This window comes from Physeter macrocephalus, chromosome 2 (genome assembly GCF_002837175.3).
Source record: "Physeter macrocephalus isolate SW-GA chromosome 2, ASM283717v5, whole genome shotgun sequence".
NCBI lineage: Eukaryota > Metazoa > Chordata > Mammalia > Artiodactyla > Physeteridae > Physeter > Physeter macrocephalus.
Genome location: NC_041215.1, coordinates 9391480 through 9410675, shown reverse-complemented (window position 1 = coordinate 9410675; position 19196 = coordinate 9391480). Strand labels below are relative to the sequence as shown.

Here is a 19196-nt window from a genome sequence, read left to right as displayed (position 1 = left end):
TCTATAATTAGCTAAACCCTCAATCAAGTGTGAGTCATAAAGTCATTTCCAGACATGCAAGGTCTCAAAACATTTATCTCCCAGCATCTTTACTCAAGAAGTATGTGCTTGGGCTCCCCTGGTGGCGCAGTGGTTGAGAGTCCGCCTGCCGATGCAGGCGACACGGGTTCGTGCCCCGGTCCGGGAGGATCCCACATGCCGCGGACAAAAAAGGAAACTCAGAAGAAGGAAGACACAGAGACAGGAAACAAGAGACATGAGAGATGAGGAGAGAATCCCCTGGAGGATGGTGAAAGGTGATCCCAAGGTGACAGCTCTGCAGCAGCTGTGGAGGGCAACTGAGCCACACTGCAGCAGTGTGACCTGGCACATAGACTGTCATCACCAAGATCCCCCTTCCCCATCAGGCCATCTTCTTAACCCAAGGACAGAAAGCCCAGGAGAACTTGGCCCAGATTCTCATCAGTACTTGGCTTGTCTTGACCATGTGCTGATGAGGGTCTCTCCCCTCAGGCTCTGCTGAGGACACGCATATAACTCACAGAAGTTTCCAGCTTTTCCCTGAGAGCGGGAGGTAGACCACGATGGGCTCAGATATAGAAAGGACAGAGCAGCCCACTTTCACTGACCGGACTTCTGCTGCGTGTCCAGCTCCTGGTCTACACTTCAGTCTTGCCAGGCACCTGACTGTGGAGAGCCCAGTGTTTTCCAAGACTCACTTGTGACCTTGCTCGTGAGTTCCCCAGAAAGGGCCTTGTCACCTCCCAGAGAAGCGGAAGTCAGACCATGACCAAAGACTGCTCCACTCACCTCCTCCTGGAGCCTCTGCCCAGCGGGGACAGTGCTGCCCGCTCCTTGCATGGCTGGTGTGTGCTTGCCCTCTGATTTCAGGACTAGGCAGTATTATTGTTTGAGTATTATTGTATGGGGTAGATACACAGGTAGAACTATTAAGCAAGGGAACAGTGAGCACAGAAGTCAGGATGGTCATCACCTCTCAGGTGTTAAGGATGAAATACATTTTTCTGGTTCTCATTCAGATAAAAATGTTCTGGCTAGTTTGTAGTCTCCTAACCTCAGAAGTTGTATTGGTCGTTGTTTGGTCAGGAAGACAGAAACCAGAGCAGGCATTTCCAACAAGAGTTACATCCTTGTTAATTTGTGAGAAGAGCAGAAGGAAGGTCAGAGAATGCCATCACAGCCCCTTGGGTTCCTGCCAACTCTCCAGAATTAGGATTTTGGAGGAGCCACAGGAAAGCTCTGCTGGTGGCCACCACAGCTTGGAGCACTGAGTGATAGGTGAGTTTTAGGGAGCCCCACCACAGCGGGTATTTTGGTGCCAAGGGCCACAACAGGACCTCCTGTCTGCCTCTGCCAGCAAATAAATAAGTTATATGAATAAGTGATATGAATTTCTCATTGAATAATATAATTTCTAAACTGTCTTTCAAATCTCCCAGGAGTGCCTCTCACTGGTGGAATTTAACCTGGAAATGTAGTTCCCAGGTTTCCAACCCCTGTGATACAGAGGAGAGCATAGAAGAGGATGGAAAAGTCACTGAATAGCCCACAGGTAATCCAGAACAAAGATCTGATGGGATTCTAGAGCTACACATACCAATTAGTTGCCATGAAGACACCATTCGAGCTGTCTAGGATAGCACTTTCATAGGGAGCCAAACTCCAACTCCACAAGAATTCTGTCTCTGGCTTTCTATCTTCCTGCCTGATTCTATTAATAAAATTGGTGACTTTATAGGCTTACTGGGGAAAAAAAGTACAAATTTGAGTTTCACCTCTGTATGCTGCATTCAGGCTCTGGGCAACCCCCTCCAAGAGCTGTTCAGTGGATTCTCATTCCAGAGTCCCAAATCTCCTGCATTTTGTTCCATTCTGTTAAAATAGTTCTCATTTTCATCCTAGAAGCACATAGGTCATGGGTGTGGCTACCAACAAACAGGGCTGCCCCCACAAGACATTGCTGAGTTTGTTTTGAGGAGCCCTCAAAAGCATGCGAAAAGAATGAGATTAACAAAAATCCACACACACAAGACAAAAAAATTGTACTGTATTTATTGTCTTAAAATTGCATAGTACTTTGATTGTGCATGCTTTTAAATAGAGGGCAAGGTAGCCCTCTTGAAACTACTCTCTTGCATGGGATTTTTCAGGCTGTTTTACTATGGGCAGGAGCAGGGACCAAAATGCTGCCTGATCTTAAAAAGAACCATGATCAGAGAGAAGTTGTCGGAGAGATTTAGATGAGAAGACACTGTTGAAGGGAGTTGAGATTTGACAGGACTTATAGGAGGCATAGGAAGATGGTGGGAGGGGGCTTCCCTGAAGTCAGGGGACAGGACTCAGGAGCTGCCAAGAGAGGATGGGAAAGGAGAAAGGAGTCCAGAGGGGCAATGCCTGGTGCTCAAATCTGAGATGAATGCCCCCTGCCAGGAGACTGGGTGCACTGGGTAGCCTGAGGGCATGGTCTGGGCGTTACCTTGGCTAAAGAAAGCCACATACTAGAAAAATAACTTAAAAGCTATACAATTGTCATTATAAATATTTTGTCTTTAAAACTAACTAGTGTTGGTTAAAAAAGGTTCACAGTTACTCTGAAGAGAGCTGTATCTCTATTGCACGGTATTGGAAAAGTCCACTCAGATCCCATGTGTAAACAATGATTCCCTTCTCCTCTGGCAACTTCAGGACACAGAGAAACACTATCTGCTGTAAGCAAAGCACTTGGGTACAAGGCACGTCAAAGCCGTCAAGCTCTACTGGAATCTACTCAGAACACGCAGAATGCCAGCTTTTCTTCCCACTTGGTGTCACTGGGACAGGTCTTGAATCAGATTAAAGGTGGTGATGGTCTTCTCACACTCTGGTTCTCATTCCACGGTTACAGACTTGGCCAGATTTCTGGGGAAGTCAACCTAAAATGACAGAAAGTAGCTGCTCAGGACCCCACAGGTCTCAGCAACACACTGTGTTTATAAAGCCTACTCTCAGAGTACTTGACAAGGAGACAGGTGTTCCTGGGCACCTCCAACCATGAGCTCCTTGAGACCTGCATCTTGGAAGCAGTTCCTTATTCCAGAAACTTCACTGAACTGTACAATGTTTAGTTTATGCAATAAATATTTATGGTGCACCTATGTGTCATGCAGTGTTAACACTATTAAAAGGATATGATTCATGCTATTAAAAACAGCTAGCTCAATCTGTACTGTTAAAAATTCACTTTTCTTGGAAGTAGATGCACTAAATTATTGTTTAAGGGTGGGGACTGGGAAGGAAATGTGACTGAGGATGGTTGATAAAGTAGCCTTCAACTTTATCTATAGGGTCTTATTTCATTTACAATAACATTAAAAAAGAGAAGAAACAAAAATGACAAAATGTTGGCAAATGTCAATGCTGGATGATATATATACCATTGGATGTTTGTTATATTGTTTTTGGTATTGATATGTATTTTTTAAAGCTTCTCAAAATTGTAATAAAACTATTTCTTGGCACACGCACTTTCTGGTGCGATCATAAATTGGTTCTTTTCTGGAACAGAAATCGACAATATAGGAGTTCCAAAATGTTGAATGATTTGCTAGACTGAGGATAAATCTAATGTGGGAGGAAGATGTAGGCACAAAGATAATTCACTGCAATTGTTATTTATGCAGATATTCCAAAAAATTAGAAACAGTTTAAATAATAGAAGACTGGTTAAGTAATTGTTAAAATCTATATTGTAAGACTGCGGTGGAATATTGTGCAATGATCAAATGTTGCTTACAAGTTCAAGATGTGAGACAATATTTGTAATATGTTAAAAAGAAAGTTATAAAATTTCATCCTTGATATTATCTCAAAAAAATCTTTTAAAATTCACAGGCACAAGGAAAAGACTGGAATAAAATATTAAATTTGCTAATTAACATTGCCTCTGGGTGAGAAGCTTATGGTTTAATATGGCCTTCATACATCTTGCAGTTCCCATCTTGTTTTCAGGGGGTATAAGTTACTTTAAAAAGAGTTATTTTAAATGAAAATATTTCTCTTATGAATTTTTATGCCAAATAAGTATTTAAGAACCAAATGGAACTCTGGGGTTATGTCTCTCCCCTTTGCTGGGTGATGTGCAATTTTTAGACATACGTCATATCCTCGGAGTACAGCCAGGTGGAAGGAGAGGAGCTGTAGTGGAATCACACTCAGGATGCCCTGGAGGCAGTCCACGGTGTGGGGCAGCTCGATTGTTTTATACGCAAACTTGGAACTTTCAGTGTCATCCTTGGAGCACAGTATGATCGGGCGACCCTAAGACAGAGATATGTGATCACAAGACGCAGATCATCTCTGAAAGAAGCAATCCCTCACACAGCAGAGTTTCTGAGATAAACATATTGCGATCATAACAGTGATCTTTTGCTTTTGCTGGAGTTATGGGTGAGGCGGTGTATCCGATTTGTGTAAAGGACAAAGAGTTTGGAGGCTTTTTGGCGAGGTTCGTATGCTTCCCTGGTAGGGGGCCACCGGCAGCACCCATTTGTTGAGTGGCTCCAATGTGCCTTGCAAAGAGCAGGAGCTCTTACCCCTTACTCCAGGGGCTCATAGTCAAGTGGTAGGAAAACAAAAACGTAAATAAGCAAACCGATAAATAACAATGAATTTCAGATAAAAGCCACCAGGGTGGTAAAACCCCGTAACATGATTGGGAGACAGTGGTGAGGTCCGAGGAGCTCTCTAAAAAGGAGACATTTGTATTGAGACCTGAATGATGAGAGGCCAACTCCCTGAAGAAGTGTGGGAAGAATGTTCGGAGCAGAGAGAGCAGCCTGTGTTCTACAAGTTCTAGCGAATTATTGAGACTGAGGGGGTGGTGGGAACTCCTGAATTTGGATCCAGTTGGTCAGAAGTGTGGGTGGCCTAGGAAGCCCAAAGATTGCAGCTAGTGGCTGAAGTGAGGGCGGTCTTGTGGAGGACAGTGCACTTCACCTGTGAAATCTAATTAACTCTGGGTGGTCAATATCAGAACTACCCCCAGGGCTCTCCACCAGGACCCCTCTGGGCAATCTGGATCACTGGGCCTCACCTAAGAGCTTCTGTGGGCATGGCCGCAGGCTGGCCAGTCCCTTTCTGAATGTGCACCATGCATGAGGGGCCCCAGGAGAGAGTGTGTGCTCACGCCTACTCCCCAGCAGGAACACCCATAGCTGGTGCTGGCAGACGGTGGGTGAGGTGGGCATGTGTGGAAGAGAAAAGGAGAAAAGTGGCCCAGCCTGGCAGAGAGCCCTCACCTGGCGGGCCGTGACCTGCTGCAGGGCATTCTGGCATTTGGCAAAGCAAGGATCCTTCATGATGACCATGATGACGGGCATCTGCTTGTCAATCAGAGCCAGGGGCCCATGCTTCAGCTCCCCAGCTAGGATGCCTTCTGAGTGCATGTAGGTTATCTCTTTAATTTTCTGGGGAAACATGAGGTGGGATCAGTGTCACACTGGGAAGACAGGGAGCAGATCAGCCAGAGGGGAGAAAGGGGAGCTGGGAAGGAACGATTCCAGGAAGCAGGGAGCTGAGGGCCACAAGGCAGATGGACACATGGAGAGGTCAACAGCACTGAGGGCAGCCGAAAAGGCCAGGGCCAGGGGAGAGGGCTGGCTGCTGTCCAGAGCATGCACAAAGCCCAGCACACAGCCTGTGAACCCAGACCAGCTCTGGGACACAGTCACCCGCCTTGGATGGACAAGTCAGTGTCAATCTAGCTTTCCCCCTTCCCCTCTGTAGCCAGCCCCATGGCCTCCCTAACAGTTATAATTTGTAATGATGGCATTTTATTCTACACCTTCATTCAATTATCTGATTAATCACTCCCCCAACTCTAGATCATTAATAACTTCCAAAGGGTTGCTCCAACTTAACTATCAAGCAAAATCACACACACACTGGGGTGTTAATGGAGTCTTCCCCCTATGTTTAGAGAGACATTTTTTTCAGTTACCATTAAACCCACGTCATTGAACTGGTGAGAATGTTGAAGAAAACATTTCTCAACTCCCTAGAACTATTTATTTGGGTCAGGGAAACATTGTCAGGAGTGCGGCTCCTTCCTGGATGCCGCAGAGAGCTGAAGTGCTGGTACCCAAGTCACCACAGAGGGGCCACTGACTTGTGCCAGCAATAGCGTAAAAGCTTCTTTCTTTCCCCCAAGACTAACTTGGAGACACAGCTGAATACTCATCTTTCACCAGCACACTCAGGAGCTGCAGCTGAGCACCCCACACCAGATGGCAGAGGCACGGGGCTGGGGCGCCGAAAGTGTGCCCCGAGGCATTGCCTCTATTACCCCTGAGAAGCAGTGTGCCTGGCCCCTCACTTCCTTTGACAGGGGTCAGAATATCCACTGGAAGGATGTGGGAGTTGAAGCTCACTGCAGTCAGGCAATTCATGGCTTGTACCCCACACCCACTCCCCACTTCCTGTAATACTGTGAATGTTTCCCACAACTGGCATCGTTCTTCCAAATGGGGGTGGTGGTGGGGAGCAGCTACTTGTTCCCACAGGGAGAGGAGGGCAGCCAAGCTGAGTTATAGATGATACCCATGTGTGGGTACCAAATGCTGCCTCACCTGTGACAGTCTCCCATTTACGTTGCTTGTTGATCCATAAACAGCAGGTGGATAGTGAGTAAAGGGCAAGCACTAGGCTCAGGCCCCCTGGACATCACTTCCCACCCTCTCAGTAGCCCTGTGGTCCTGGCATCTTACCCCTACTCCATCGGCTTTCTCTCAAGCCGGTATGGATCTTTATAGCTGCAGTGGGCAAAACAGCCAATCACTGATATAAAAAATGCAGGAATTTCAATGCTCATTCCTGAAGGATCCCAGCTCCCCTTGGAAGTTTGAGGAGTAACACAGACACTCTACAGAGACCCGACCCTGCAATTCTGGTCTGCCCAAATCCTCCCATGCAGACTGCTTGTGGCAGTGGGAAAAAGCAAAGTCCAAATGGACCTGATTTCAAATCTTAGGCTGATCACTTCCACTGTGTAGTCTTGAGCAAGATGAATTTTTTGGAGGCTCAGTTTCCTCCTGGGTAAAATGTAAACAATAACTGCCAGCCTCTCAGAAGATACTCATGAGGTAAGAATGAAGTATTCCAGATGGAGCCTGGTGCAGGTTGACACCTCAGGGGCTCTCATAAGGGTGCCCTGCCCCTTTGTCATCAGGAGATCAGGAGCCCTCATCTCCGTGTGGCCAGGGCTAGAATACCTAGTCAGTGAGCGACACCCTCCCCTCCCCTAGCACAATGTCCTGCCCTCCTTCCTGCTGGTTTCTCAGGGTGTCTCCCATGCCTGCCATCATGCAGGGGCCAGTGGAGGTGGGGGTTGGTCAGAGGGGGCTCACCAGGGCTCCTTCCAGGCACGTGGCATAGTTATAGCCCCGCCCCATGACCAGGAGTGACCTCTGTGTGTAGAGTTCCAGGGCCAGGTCGTGGATCTTCTCATCCAGTGACAACACTTCCTTGATCAGCTCTAAGTCAAGCACATAGCAGAGGGGGAGAGCCAGTCAAACCAATTATAAAACAAGATTCACAAAGAAAAGTCATGGTGTATAAGACAAGGTTTTAGAACTCACATCACTTACACACTTGCCTTCCTTGTATTAGTTAAAAAGGACTTTAAATGTAGATTATGGGAAATAGCTTGTGTTATTGGCCAGGATTTTATTGTGATGGTGATTCGTATTTGTGTTTATACTTTCCTGAGCACATAAGGTAAGTAGGGAAGTGTTATTTCTAGCTCCGTTTTACAGGCAAGGCAACAGAGGTTCAGAGAGGCTAAATCCCCAGCTGACCAGCCACACAGCTGACACTCCATATTAATGCCCCTCTTCTGGGCCACATGCCATGTCTGGAAACAAAGCCAGTGTAGGTTGGACCAGCACTTCTCAAACTTTTTGGCCTCAGGACTCCCTCACACTCTTAACATTTACTGTGAATTTCTAAGAACCTTTATTTTTGCGGGTTATAGCTATCAATATTTACTAGATTAGAAACTGAGAAAATTAAAGATACTTATTCATTCATTTAAAAATAACAATAAACCCATGAAATGAAAAAAATCAGTGAGAAGAGTGGCACTATTTTACATTTTTACAAATCTTTAATGCCTGACTTTTTCATAAAAGACAAATTCTCCTATCTGCTTCCCCATTCAATCTGTTGTGATATGTTTTTCGGTTGAAGTATAGGAAGAAAATCTGGCCTCACAGAGATTTGTAGTTGGAGAAAGAAGGAGTATTTAAATAACTTTTTCAAATAATTGTGAATGTTCTTTGATAGTACACCAAACTTAAGAAGTGACAATTTCTTAAAAGGGTAGGTGCAAATGTGGTATCTGAGATCATATCAACAAACTTTTCCTACCTTGTTACATTAAAATGTATTAGTCTATCTTGCACTTACTTAAATGGGTCTTTTACATGTGCATAATTTTATAACACTGCATTGGCCATTTGCAAAATATGGGTTCACTGAGTTACGTAAATCTTCTAAAAATGGACACATTTCATTATAAAATATTTTTTTAAAAAATCATATTTGTTAAAATCACTGTGATCTCATCAGAGATGTTTCTGAGTATTGGGAGGAGGTCAAACTCGAGCTGACAGCTACAAGTATTCCAGATCATGTTTCGGTTGAAAGCTCGAAGGTTATCATTACCAACAAAAACTGTTATCAGTTGTTTTTCTCAAAGTGTCGGGATAACTTGGTTCACTTTTGAGAAAATGTCTGCCAAGTACCAACTCAGCTTGTTACTCAATCAATCATAGGGCGTTTTTCTCTGGAACAACCTCAGGGTGCTGCATACCTCCCATTTGTCACATAGAATATTAAAAAGTGTTGCAGTTTAATAAGACTAATGCATTTTACCGTATCATCAAAGACATTCCTAAGTGAAGCTATGTGCATTTCTGTCATGGGAACAGTGTGGTGCCTCTGCCTTGAAATGTGCTAAAGTGCCAGCGGCAGCCACCATTGCCTTTACAGATGTTCACACAGAGAGAAAGACAAAAGCATCTCATTCACTATAAATAACATATTACTAAGAAAATAGTTTTGACTGAAAGGGACCCCAGGACCTTTGGGTTTACATCTTGGTAACTGCCTACTTAGCAGAATAGAGTCCTGTTTTTGCAGGATTATTATCTGGCTTAAAGTTAAGAAAGTTTTTCTTATCAATAAATTTTCAGCATGTTGTCTGGGTCAGATTCAGACCCCTAGACCTTGTATGGTTACATGGTGGCTTTCCCTCACTGCCTTCTCTGGGGTTTGCTCTTGGTTCCAGAATAAAGTCTGGTGAGACTGTGAGGGAGCAGTTTGGGCCAGGAAGAGGTGTGAGGCCATTCACTCCTTCTTGTGTATTTCCTGAGCAACTGCTGAATGTCTGCCCTGGGTGGACACCTGGCATCCAGCAGACTCTGACAGACATGGTTGTGTGCTCACTGAGCTGACACGGTTGGAGAAGACAAACCAATTCACAGGAGAACAGGTAATTTCAGATCATGGTATGTGCTATAAAGAAAAGAAGTGGGCTAATGTTTTTTAGAGAGCTGGGCAGGGGATTAGTGCCCCTATTAGGATGGCCAGGGAGGGTCCTGGAGGTGACATTTGAGCTGAGACTTGGGTGATGGGAGGTGTCAGTCATATGAAGAGCTGGAGGAAGAGGGTTTTGGTAGAGGAAAGAGCCAGTGCAAAAGCCCTGTGGTGGAAAGAGCTTGGCATTGCTGAGGATCAGAAGGTCAGTGAGGCAGCTCAGGGAGGGGTAGGGAGCTCGATGAGGTCAGAGACACAGGGGCCCAGAGTGCAGGGCTCCATGGCCTGGTGACAAGTGTGGACTTTAATCTTGGCCCAGTGGGGGCTGCTTCAGGGATTCAGTGGTAAGTAAAAGTTTTGAGAAGGGAATGATTAACAGCATTGTTTATGGGAGAGAATCAAGTAAGAGAGCAGCCAGGAACAGTCCACAGGATTTGATAATGAGCAGTTTAGCTCTGGAACATACCAGGTAAAGATCTCAGGCCATGGATGATCTCTCGCCTTCTGTTTTGTAGTGAAATGCGGTCTTCGGACATCATCAAACCAAACATCACCAGGGAGATGAACTGACTGGTGTAAGCCTGAGGACAAAACAGTGGTGCTAGCAGAGCCCTGGTGATGTGCATGAGGTGACCACTCAAGACGAGACAGATCCCTGGGCTCCCCTCTTGGCCCCCTGTCCACCCACCCAGCAGAGGCCCTCCTGCGGGTGCCCACATGGCTCCTTCTACCTTGGTGCTGGCCACGCCGATCTCCGGTCCTGCATTGATGTGGACTCCGCAGTCAGTCTCTCGGGAGATGGAGCTGCCCACAGTGTTGGTGACACCCACGGTCAGGGCCCGGCGGTCCTTACAGTAGCGCAGTGCCAGGAGGGTGTCTGCGGTCTCACCTGCCACACAGGTCCTTCTTTTCAGCTCACAGGTATGTGGGCTCTGCCAGCCTTAACCCCCAGCCCCCAACTCATTTACTTCTGGCCCTTAGGCAGAAATTGATGTCCAGACACAGTCGGTGTGTGCTCAGAAAGGAAAATGCATGCTCAACAATTTTTCTGGTTGATTCTTTTTTTTTTATGTAAAGTGTTCTTTATTCAAGGGCTATGAATACCAAAAACACAGTTAGCACTTAGATCTTGAAAAAGGAGAGTTCTTTAGGTTTAAAAGTAAATAGGAAAATAAAACATTCATAGGGATTTGAATTTGAAGGTTGAAATTAATTTATCACTTCTCATTTTACCACTCAGTGTGAAGTGCATGTTCTAGGGGATGTTAAGACCTTTCTCATGAAAGTTGGTAAACTGTTTAACTGGATGGGGCCTCTATGTGGGGACCCTGACAGCACAGGCATATGGGAGTCAGTCGATCACTTGGGTGTTTAGTAATGCAATTAATGTGGTTCACTGTGATCATTTATGTAACTAGAAGATGAAAGCTGATTAGTAAGTGGAACTAATTTGGAAGGAATTTATTAAAAGTTTGTTCACGATTAAGTGTTGAATAGAACATTTAAGTTCTACAATTGATGTTTTCATGAAAAATATATGAGATTAGTTTTTCTAAAAATGGCTCAAGGTTCTCTTGTCCCGGCTCTTCTCTAATCTAATTTCTCTTGAATATTAAGACAGAGTGGTTTATACATACTCCTCCGCTTTCTCACTTCCCATTTCCTATTCAACACACTACAGTCTGGCCTTGTGCCCTGGTTGATTCTCAGATTCACGATTTTGCTACTATTTATGTGGCGAGTGCTCGCTCATCCACTGTCTCACTGAACTCTCATGACAACTCTGTAGAGGGCATCATCCCCATTTTCCCTTGAGGATGAGGTACTCAGAGATGGAGGAAATCAATGCCTCACTCACTCAAGGCCAAGTAGATGTGGGTGATAGAGTGGGCCTGGCTCTCAGTGCCCTTTCTCGGACTCTAAACTGCCTTATTCGGAATGGGCTGAGATTTAAGTTAAAAAGCAAGAATGCCCCTAAATGGTGTTTCTCAAACAGATCTTGTTTCAAAGGAAAACACTTCTTGTCCTAGTGTGTACTCAAATTATTTTTATAAAAAAGCTTAAATAGGTTCATGCATAAACCAGCACAAACTTCCTATGTTTGTAAGTCCTAAAGAACTCAAGCTAAATTAAATATGATCCAGAACATAAAACCAAACATTCAATGTTCACACAGCCACCACTCTTGGCTGTGCTGTCCTAACTTCTCTGCAGTGCAGGCTGGTGCTACCATGGCCCAATTCTCCTCTCCTGTTTCTTCTCAGACTTGCGTCTAGTGCACTGGGGTGCCACACGGCCTTTCCTCAGTGCCTATGGGAGCGGGGGAGCTCTATCTTCATGGGGAGCTCTATCTTCATCGGCAACGCCCCCATTTTTGATACAGTTAAAAAAAATTTAATGTAAAGGACTGAACAAAATGAAACTTTAAACCCCTCCTATGAAGTCACTCAGGAGGTGCCACTGCATTATTTTCACATTAAAACCACCTCTGTTCTTTGGTTAGTGGCTTCCACCAATTCGTGAAACATTTTTAGGCTCTGACGGGATTGTAAACCCAAAGGTAACAGTGGCAACTGAAGTCAGAGGGCAGCACCTGGGTACAAGGTGGTCAGCTAGGTGTGTCTGTGTTAGTTTTTCTCAGCTTGTTACTGAAATGGAAATGGTTTTGAAAGTTCATAATGAAAGCAGTATAAAAAGATATTAGGGTATTGTTGTTAATGCTTCAATTGCGATAATGACATTGGTGTTATATTTTTTCTTTTATCATTTAGAGATACGTTCTGAAATATTTATGGATGAAATAACATGATGTCTGAGACTGACTTTAAAATAACCCAGTGAAGGGGAGGGGTTAAAGTGGATATGATGACACAAGATGGGTGAGTTATTCCATAACATAACTGCTGAGCCTAGGTGCTTCTTTATGCAAGTCTCTCTTTTATAAAAGTTTGGGATTTTCCATAATTCAGTGTTATAAAAATCCTCCTAGAGCTCATGGGGACTCCAAGCATATGGCCACGGATCAACTCCCTGACCCTCCATCCTGCCTTGAGCTGGAGCAAACACCCAAGCCTAGTGTTAGAATGCCACCCAGGCAGGGTTTCCCGAGCTGAGGGTAGCCTGGGCTCTCTACACCTGAGTAGTGTCTCTCCATGCCTCCCACTGTTGGGTTGCGTGAGCACTGTATGGTGCCCACACAGTTCTTGAAGTGACTCTCAACAAGCAGAATTAAACTTTCCTCTAATTTAAACCCAGCACACATTTCTGAGTATCTCGGTGAGTGGTCCCTTAAGTCCTGGACTTGGAACAGCAGGAGGAGGGAGAACCTGGCTGCATGGCCCTCCCCATAAAATGGGACAGTAGCTGATGGCTCTGAGGGTTGAATGACCCTGGGCATGAGAGAGTGTGGCAAATGGTCTGTGTGCAGAGAACTTCATGGGATGAAGGAGGGACGGAGCTGCATGGTGTGTCACTGAGAGGACAGAGCCCTGAGATGAACTAGTGAAAACCTGTAACCCTTACCTGACTGGCTTATGAAAAAGCAAACGTCATCCCTGAACACAGGTGTGTTCCTGTCCAGAAAATCACTAGCAAGTTCAACCATCACCGGGAGCTCGGTTAGTTCCTCCAAAACTTGCCGCGTCTGAAGCCAACAAGAATGGGGACTAAAGTCAGTCACGAACACTGCAGGGACAAAGGCGGCTGGGCTTCTAAGACAGTTTATGAAATGGCACCTCTGCGTCCAGGTGAGCAGGGAACTTCAGGCATTCACAGGCCAAACTGCAGGAGAAAGGGCTCCATGCCAGTTCTCATACTGGCTCATGGCACCAAATTTGGAAGGCCAAATGCATGACAGCATTTAGAACTCGTCTTGTCCTAGCCAACACTGCCTCCCAGGCACTATCAAGGGCCCAGCATGTTGCACTTACGGCCACAGCAGCATGGTAGCTAGTTCCACAGCCAATCACGATGAGCCGGCGACATCGTCTGATTTCCTTCAAGTGGTCCTTCAAGCCGCCCAGAAGCACTGCAGGACACATGCAGTGTGTTAATGCTGACATGACACAGGGATTGTGCATTGGCCCAGGGCTCGGACGAGGGATTACCTGTGTTGGTCTCAAAATTCACCCGACCTCTCATGGTATTGAAAACTGATTCTGGCTGTTCAAATATCTCCTTCTGCATAAATGCACTGAAGTTACCTGGTCAAACAAACATCAACAGGATGTCAATTTTAATTTTGTTACACTTTCACTGCTTAGCTTTTAATCAAGAAGAACAGTTGTTATGCAGTTAGTCACAGTGACACATGTAAAGGCTACTGCAGATTACAAAAGGTGTCTCCAGGTATTGTCCCACCTGACACTCATGGTGACAAGCCAGGTAAGGTATGATTATTATCTTCACTGTGCATATCAGACCCTGCAACTTGAGGGAGGGAGGGATGTAAGTAACAAATGCATGGCTGGCCTTCCTGGGCCACGCCCCTCTTAGCAAGGCCAGAGGAAAGTAAAATGCTTTACTTCCTAACACCCACCTGCTTAGGGAAGTACAAATTAAGCGAGCCTAAGGAAATAGGCAATTTTTTTAAACCAAATACCCTCCTATACTCTGTATTAAAAAAAAAAAAAATCTTTTCAGCCACATATTTCTAGGGCTCTGATGTGAATGAAACCAGATGACATCTAAGACCCCCGACAGGTGCTGTGCCTGATGCCTGTCGACAGGTGTCCACAGACAGGGCGGAGTGTCCTCTGGGATACACACACGCACTATGCCAAGCATCACAGTGTCCCTCTCTGCTGCCCTCGGCAGAGAACTTGGAGAAAGAGTGCCACGAAGCAAACAGAGCAAGTGAGGAGGGGTCAGGCCATTGCAGATACGGATCAGGGAAGGGCTCTCTGAGGGGGTGACGTTTCAGGGGAGATGATCAAAAGAAGCTGGTCCTGTGCGAAGCTGAGTGAGTGCGATGACCCCCAGGGGGGCAAGCACTCCACCTGTCTGAGTAACAGTGAGGCAGCCAGGGTGGGCGGGGAGGGGCACAGTGGGGAAGGGTTGTGCAAGGTGGGGCCAGGCTGCGTGTGGATGGCTGTGGGCTGTGGCAGGGAGTGTGGGTTTTATGCTAAGAACAGTCGGAAGCCATTGGAGGGCTTTACACAGCAGGATAAGAGGGTATGATTCACGTTCTTAAACGTTTACCCAGGCTGCCCTGTGGAGAGGAGGGTGTAGGGAGACAAGTGTGGGTGCAGGAAGATAGGCTCCCCTCACAAGGAGAAAGTAGTCCACAGTCCCCCATTACTGCAGGCCTCTCATCCAGAGAAGAAATGGGGATGCCTGGGGTGTAGGAATGTGTCCCAGAGAATCTGTAAAGGGAGGTAGTTGATGGACTGGGGTCAGTTCAAGCAGGGAGACCTGGTGCCGGGACATGGTCAGAAGCCCCTTTGGAGTAGCCAGGCCAGGCGCCCCACATCCCCTGAGATGTACGAACCACAGACCACCTGCAGCCCCACTCCAGTGCTCACAGCAGGCAGGAAGGCTGTAGTGCCCACCCATGACAGGGCAGAGAGTCTCAGGAGCTCCTCCACAGAGCACCTGCCCCATGAGGCTGCTGCACAGGGACCCTCAGAGGACACCTGCCTTTCATGATTTGCTGCAATTCCATCTGCAAGGTCTGTATGGCTCGAGATGGGTCATCACTAGCCGAACGCTTGACCCGGTGAATAGAGAGTTTCCCATCAGCCACTGCAGCAATGTCATCATCCTCAAGGAAGATGACCCGGTTGGTGTGTTCTATGATAGCACTGGAGCAAGGAAAATATGGGTGTCAGAGATGGGGCCTGTCCTTGACAGTTACAAGATGTGGGTCCATATCAGTAACACTGAATTGCATTTTAGGATATGGCATATAAACATTGATTCATACCTTCCGCCCCTCCCCTCCACCCAGAATTATTTTGAAGCCAGTCCCAGACGTCAAATCATCTGTAAACCTTTTAGCTTATAGCTCTAAAAGACAAAGATTATTTTTCACCCTACTATAATACCATTATCACATCTAAGAGTAATAGTTTTTCCTTCATATCATCAAGTATCCAGTATGTTCAAATTTCCCCAGTGATCTCATAGATGTCCTTTTATAATTGCTTTCCTTGAATCAGGATGCAAACAATGTCACCTTTGGAGAATGCTCAGGAACCAACACATTCTGAATCATAAAGGGAAAGAATGAAACATTTATCTTGCCTTTCCAAATGACCTTTCAGAATAACCACAGTTTATGAAGGCAAGTTTCTCTTTATAGGAGAAATATAGCTAATAAAGAAGGAATGATAGAATTATAATAATCAACTTATGAATTCCTAATCATTAATAGTCCTAATCAAGGTCCATCAGTGGCTACTGAAATGAAGAAATGAAAAGCTAAGAGCAGCTTTATAATGGATGGATAAGTCTCCTGATCTTTGAACCCCCGATCAATTTTAACAGTACTACAAAAAGACAATGAGACATAGTGCCTCCTGATGGAAGGACACACTACCTATTAAATAGTCTTGCCAAAAAAAAAAAAATCAGACCTGAAGATCAAGCTTCTAGACATCTGTAAACTTCTGTTTGCAGGAAATACAGTGAACAGAAGAACATGGAGGAGGCACTCAACAAAATCCATATAGTGGGAAACTCATTAGGACAGATGACTCCTTTTCTTACACACACACACATACACACACAAAGCAAGAAAAAGGCGGGGGGGACTTAAAAGCAAACTATAAGATCTATCCACTAATGAAATGTGCAGTCATTGTGTTTATTTTTATAGTAACTTTCTCTGTGTGGAAATAATGATTTTTCCCTTGAGATGGAAACAGAAAGTTTCTTTTAAAAATAAAATTGTTAGAAAAGTTGGTAAATGAAAAAGAAAGTTAGGTAATCAATAGTACAGGTGGTACATAGATATGGTAAAACCATGAAGGTGGTACCTGAAGGACCATGGGAGAAAAAAACCCTCATTCTACCAAGTGCTACACCAACATGTGCCCTGTGCAGAAAAATGAGCATTTAAAACTCCTGATGCAAAGTTAAAAGGAGAAATAATCAAGTTCTATGGCTCTAAGAGAGGTGTCTCCAGATCCTAGGGAAGAAAGACTAAGAAGGACAGAAAGCCACTGCACTGGAAAAAATATTTTAAACAAAATACATTCTTTGAATAAAAAGCAGAAAACACAGGCAACAAGAGGAAGAAGTAAACACGGCCCGATTCAATCTCCAGTAGATAAATGCTACTTACATTGTATTGTCCTTCAGACAGTGCTTAATACGTGTGTTTGTATTCACATGTGTGTGTACATCTGCATGTTTAAATATAATTACTGTTTTAATTTACAAAATGGATGGCAGTCATCAAAATTACTGGCCCAGGTATTAGACCTGAGGTGGAATCCTCATCCCTGTCTCTTACCAGCCTGTGCCCTTGGGCAACACAGACATGACCCCTCTGAGCCCCTCTCGGGTTCCTCTGCTTTAAACTGGGAGATGACCACTGTGCCTTTACCAGAGGTTTGTTGTGATTATTATTTTTTCTTTTTTTGTGGTACGCAGGCCTCTCACTGTTGCGGCCTCTCCCGTTGCGGAGCACAGGCCCCGGACGCACAGGCTCAGCGGCCATGGCTCACGGGCCCAGCCGCTCCGCGGCATGTGGGATCCTCCCGGACCGGGGCACGAACCCGTGTCCCCCGCATCGGCAGGCGGACTCTCAACAACTGCGCCACCAGGGAAGCCCTGTTGTGATTATTAAATGGGATAGTCTTGGTGAAGCCCTCAGCACAGTGTCCATCCATAGTGCACAGCAATGCTGGCCACTGTTGTCACGAGAGCTTTATGTGCCTTCGTACCTGAGAGGGTCACCTTTGTCACTCTTATTTTTCAATATATTCTTTTTCATCTACCCACAATACATTATAGAATCACTTTATTAAGTTCCAAAAACCTAAACAAACAAAATAATGTCAAGGATTTTAATTATAGCATCAAATTTATAGATTAAGAAGAGTCAATATCTTTAAAAATAATTTTTAATTATTAAATTAACTTTAAACCAATTAATGTTTTCAGAATAATATTAAGGCTTCCTACCAAGGAATGTGGAATCTCTCCCTTAATTCAAATCTCTTCTTATTTCTCATGGTAAACTTCTGTAGTCTTCTCCAAACAAGTTCTTGGACTATTTTTATTTAAATTTATTTTAAGGGATTAAAACTTTTTTTTCAGCTGTGGTAAATAGATTACTTTTTTAGTTCAACAAAGGTTTGCCGAGAGCCTACTGTGCCAGTCACTTGTGGAGACATGAGGGGGAACAGGGTAGAAATGGTCCCCTACCACCCACCTCACTGAGCTGACAGCAAAGTGGCTACTGCTGGAATGTCGAATTTCTACACCTTTATGCTCTGACCAGCCACGAGTATTACTTCTAACAGCCTTTCAGGTGGATTTTTAAAGTATATAATTGTATTGCCTACAAATAATTCTTTAATCTCCTTTCAAGCATTTGTCTTTTTTTTTTTGAGAAATATCTACCATACTTCATTGAATATATGGTAACATTGATCTTTTTTTTTAACATAACAATTTTCAATTTAATCAAATCTCATTTTTATAAGTAACTACTTCACAACAGGTAACATGCTAAGGCAACATCAATAGATGAAAAAAGGTAGTCCCTGGCCCCAAGGAATGTTGCCCAGGAGAAGACAGAGATATGTAAAAAATACAATTACAATACAGTGTAGCGAGTGCAACAATCAGGCATGCAGGAGTGCAAGGGTAGCAAAAAGGAGCGTGTGATCACAACACTAAAAAGAAGACTGCACAGAAGACATAATACGTAAATTGAGTTTTGAAAAATGAAGTGGGTTTCCCAGATGCCCCACAGGGAGAAAGGAATTCTTGGAGGAGGGAAAAGCATAATTCAAGACAGTGAACTGTTCATATAATCCTAGAAGTGAAGTAGGCAATGGCAGGAGAAATGATTGGACACAGGCCTCATGAATACTTGTATGTCTGCATTTTACCAAGTCCATTCTAAAGGAAACTTTGAGGATCAACTTGGGGGTGGGGGGCCACGGGGGGACAGAACTAGTCATTCCTGCAAGAAACACTGGAACCAGTTTCTACCAACCCACCAAAAAAACTACTTCAAAGGCAACATGGTATCACAGAAAGGGCTTGTTTTTTTGTTTGTTTGTTTTTAGTTCATTAGGCCTCACTTAAAATTCTGATTCCACAATGCACTTGCTTTGGGATCTTGAGCAACACTCATAACCTCTGCAAGTTTCAGTATAGTAAGTTTATGTGATTACCTTCATCTGTAATATCCCTGCGTTGCAATCTTAATGGAAACTCAAGTTCAGGTCAAAGACAAGTTGCTCTGTGACTTCTCCTCTGAATTTTTTTTTTTAACATCTTTATTGGAGTATAATTGCTTTACAATGGTGTGTTAGTTTCTGCTTTATTATTATTTTTATTATTATTATTTTTTTAACATCTTTATTGGAGTATAACTGTTTTACAATGGTGTGTTAGTTTCTGCTTTACAACAAAGTGAATCA

At 44.6% G+C, this 19196-nt stretch overlaps 1 protein-coding gene across 5 annotated transcripts in view; it reads right to left on the bottom strand.

Moving 5' to 3' along the window:
- Positions 1–2059: 2059 nt before the first annotated feature.
- Positions 2060–19196, bottom strand: part of GFPT2 (glutamine-fructose-6-phosphate transaminase 2) — a 43487-nt gene continuing 26350 nt past the window's right edge. For 3 of the 5 annotated variants that reach the window (XM_055080116.1, XM_007122257.3, XM_028498023.2), the window contains 10 exons: positions 15232–15395; positions 13701–13796; positions 13524–13621; positions 13117–13237; positions 10326–10483; positions 10061–10175; positions 7404–7531; positions 5298–5465; positions 4156–4317; positions 2060–2933 (listed from right to left, as the gene is read on the bottom strand). In XM_055080116.1, the coding sequence (XP_054936091.1) occupies positions 2889–2933; positions 4156–4317; positions 5298–5465; positions 7404–7531; positions 10061–10175; positions 10326–10483; positions 13117–13237; positions 13524–13621; positions 13701–13796; positions 15232–15395 (1255 nt within the window). In that variant the 3' untranslated portion in view covers positions 2060–2888. The remainder of the gene's footprint in view (positions 2934–4155; positions 4318–5297; positions 5466–7403; positions 7532–10060; positions 10176–10325; positions 10484–13116; positions 13238–13523; positions 13622–13700; positions 13797–15231; positions 15396–19196) is intronic. The other 2 variants (XM_055080121.1, XM_055080124.1) reach the window with 2 other exon arrangements.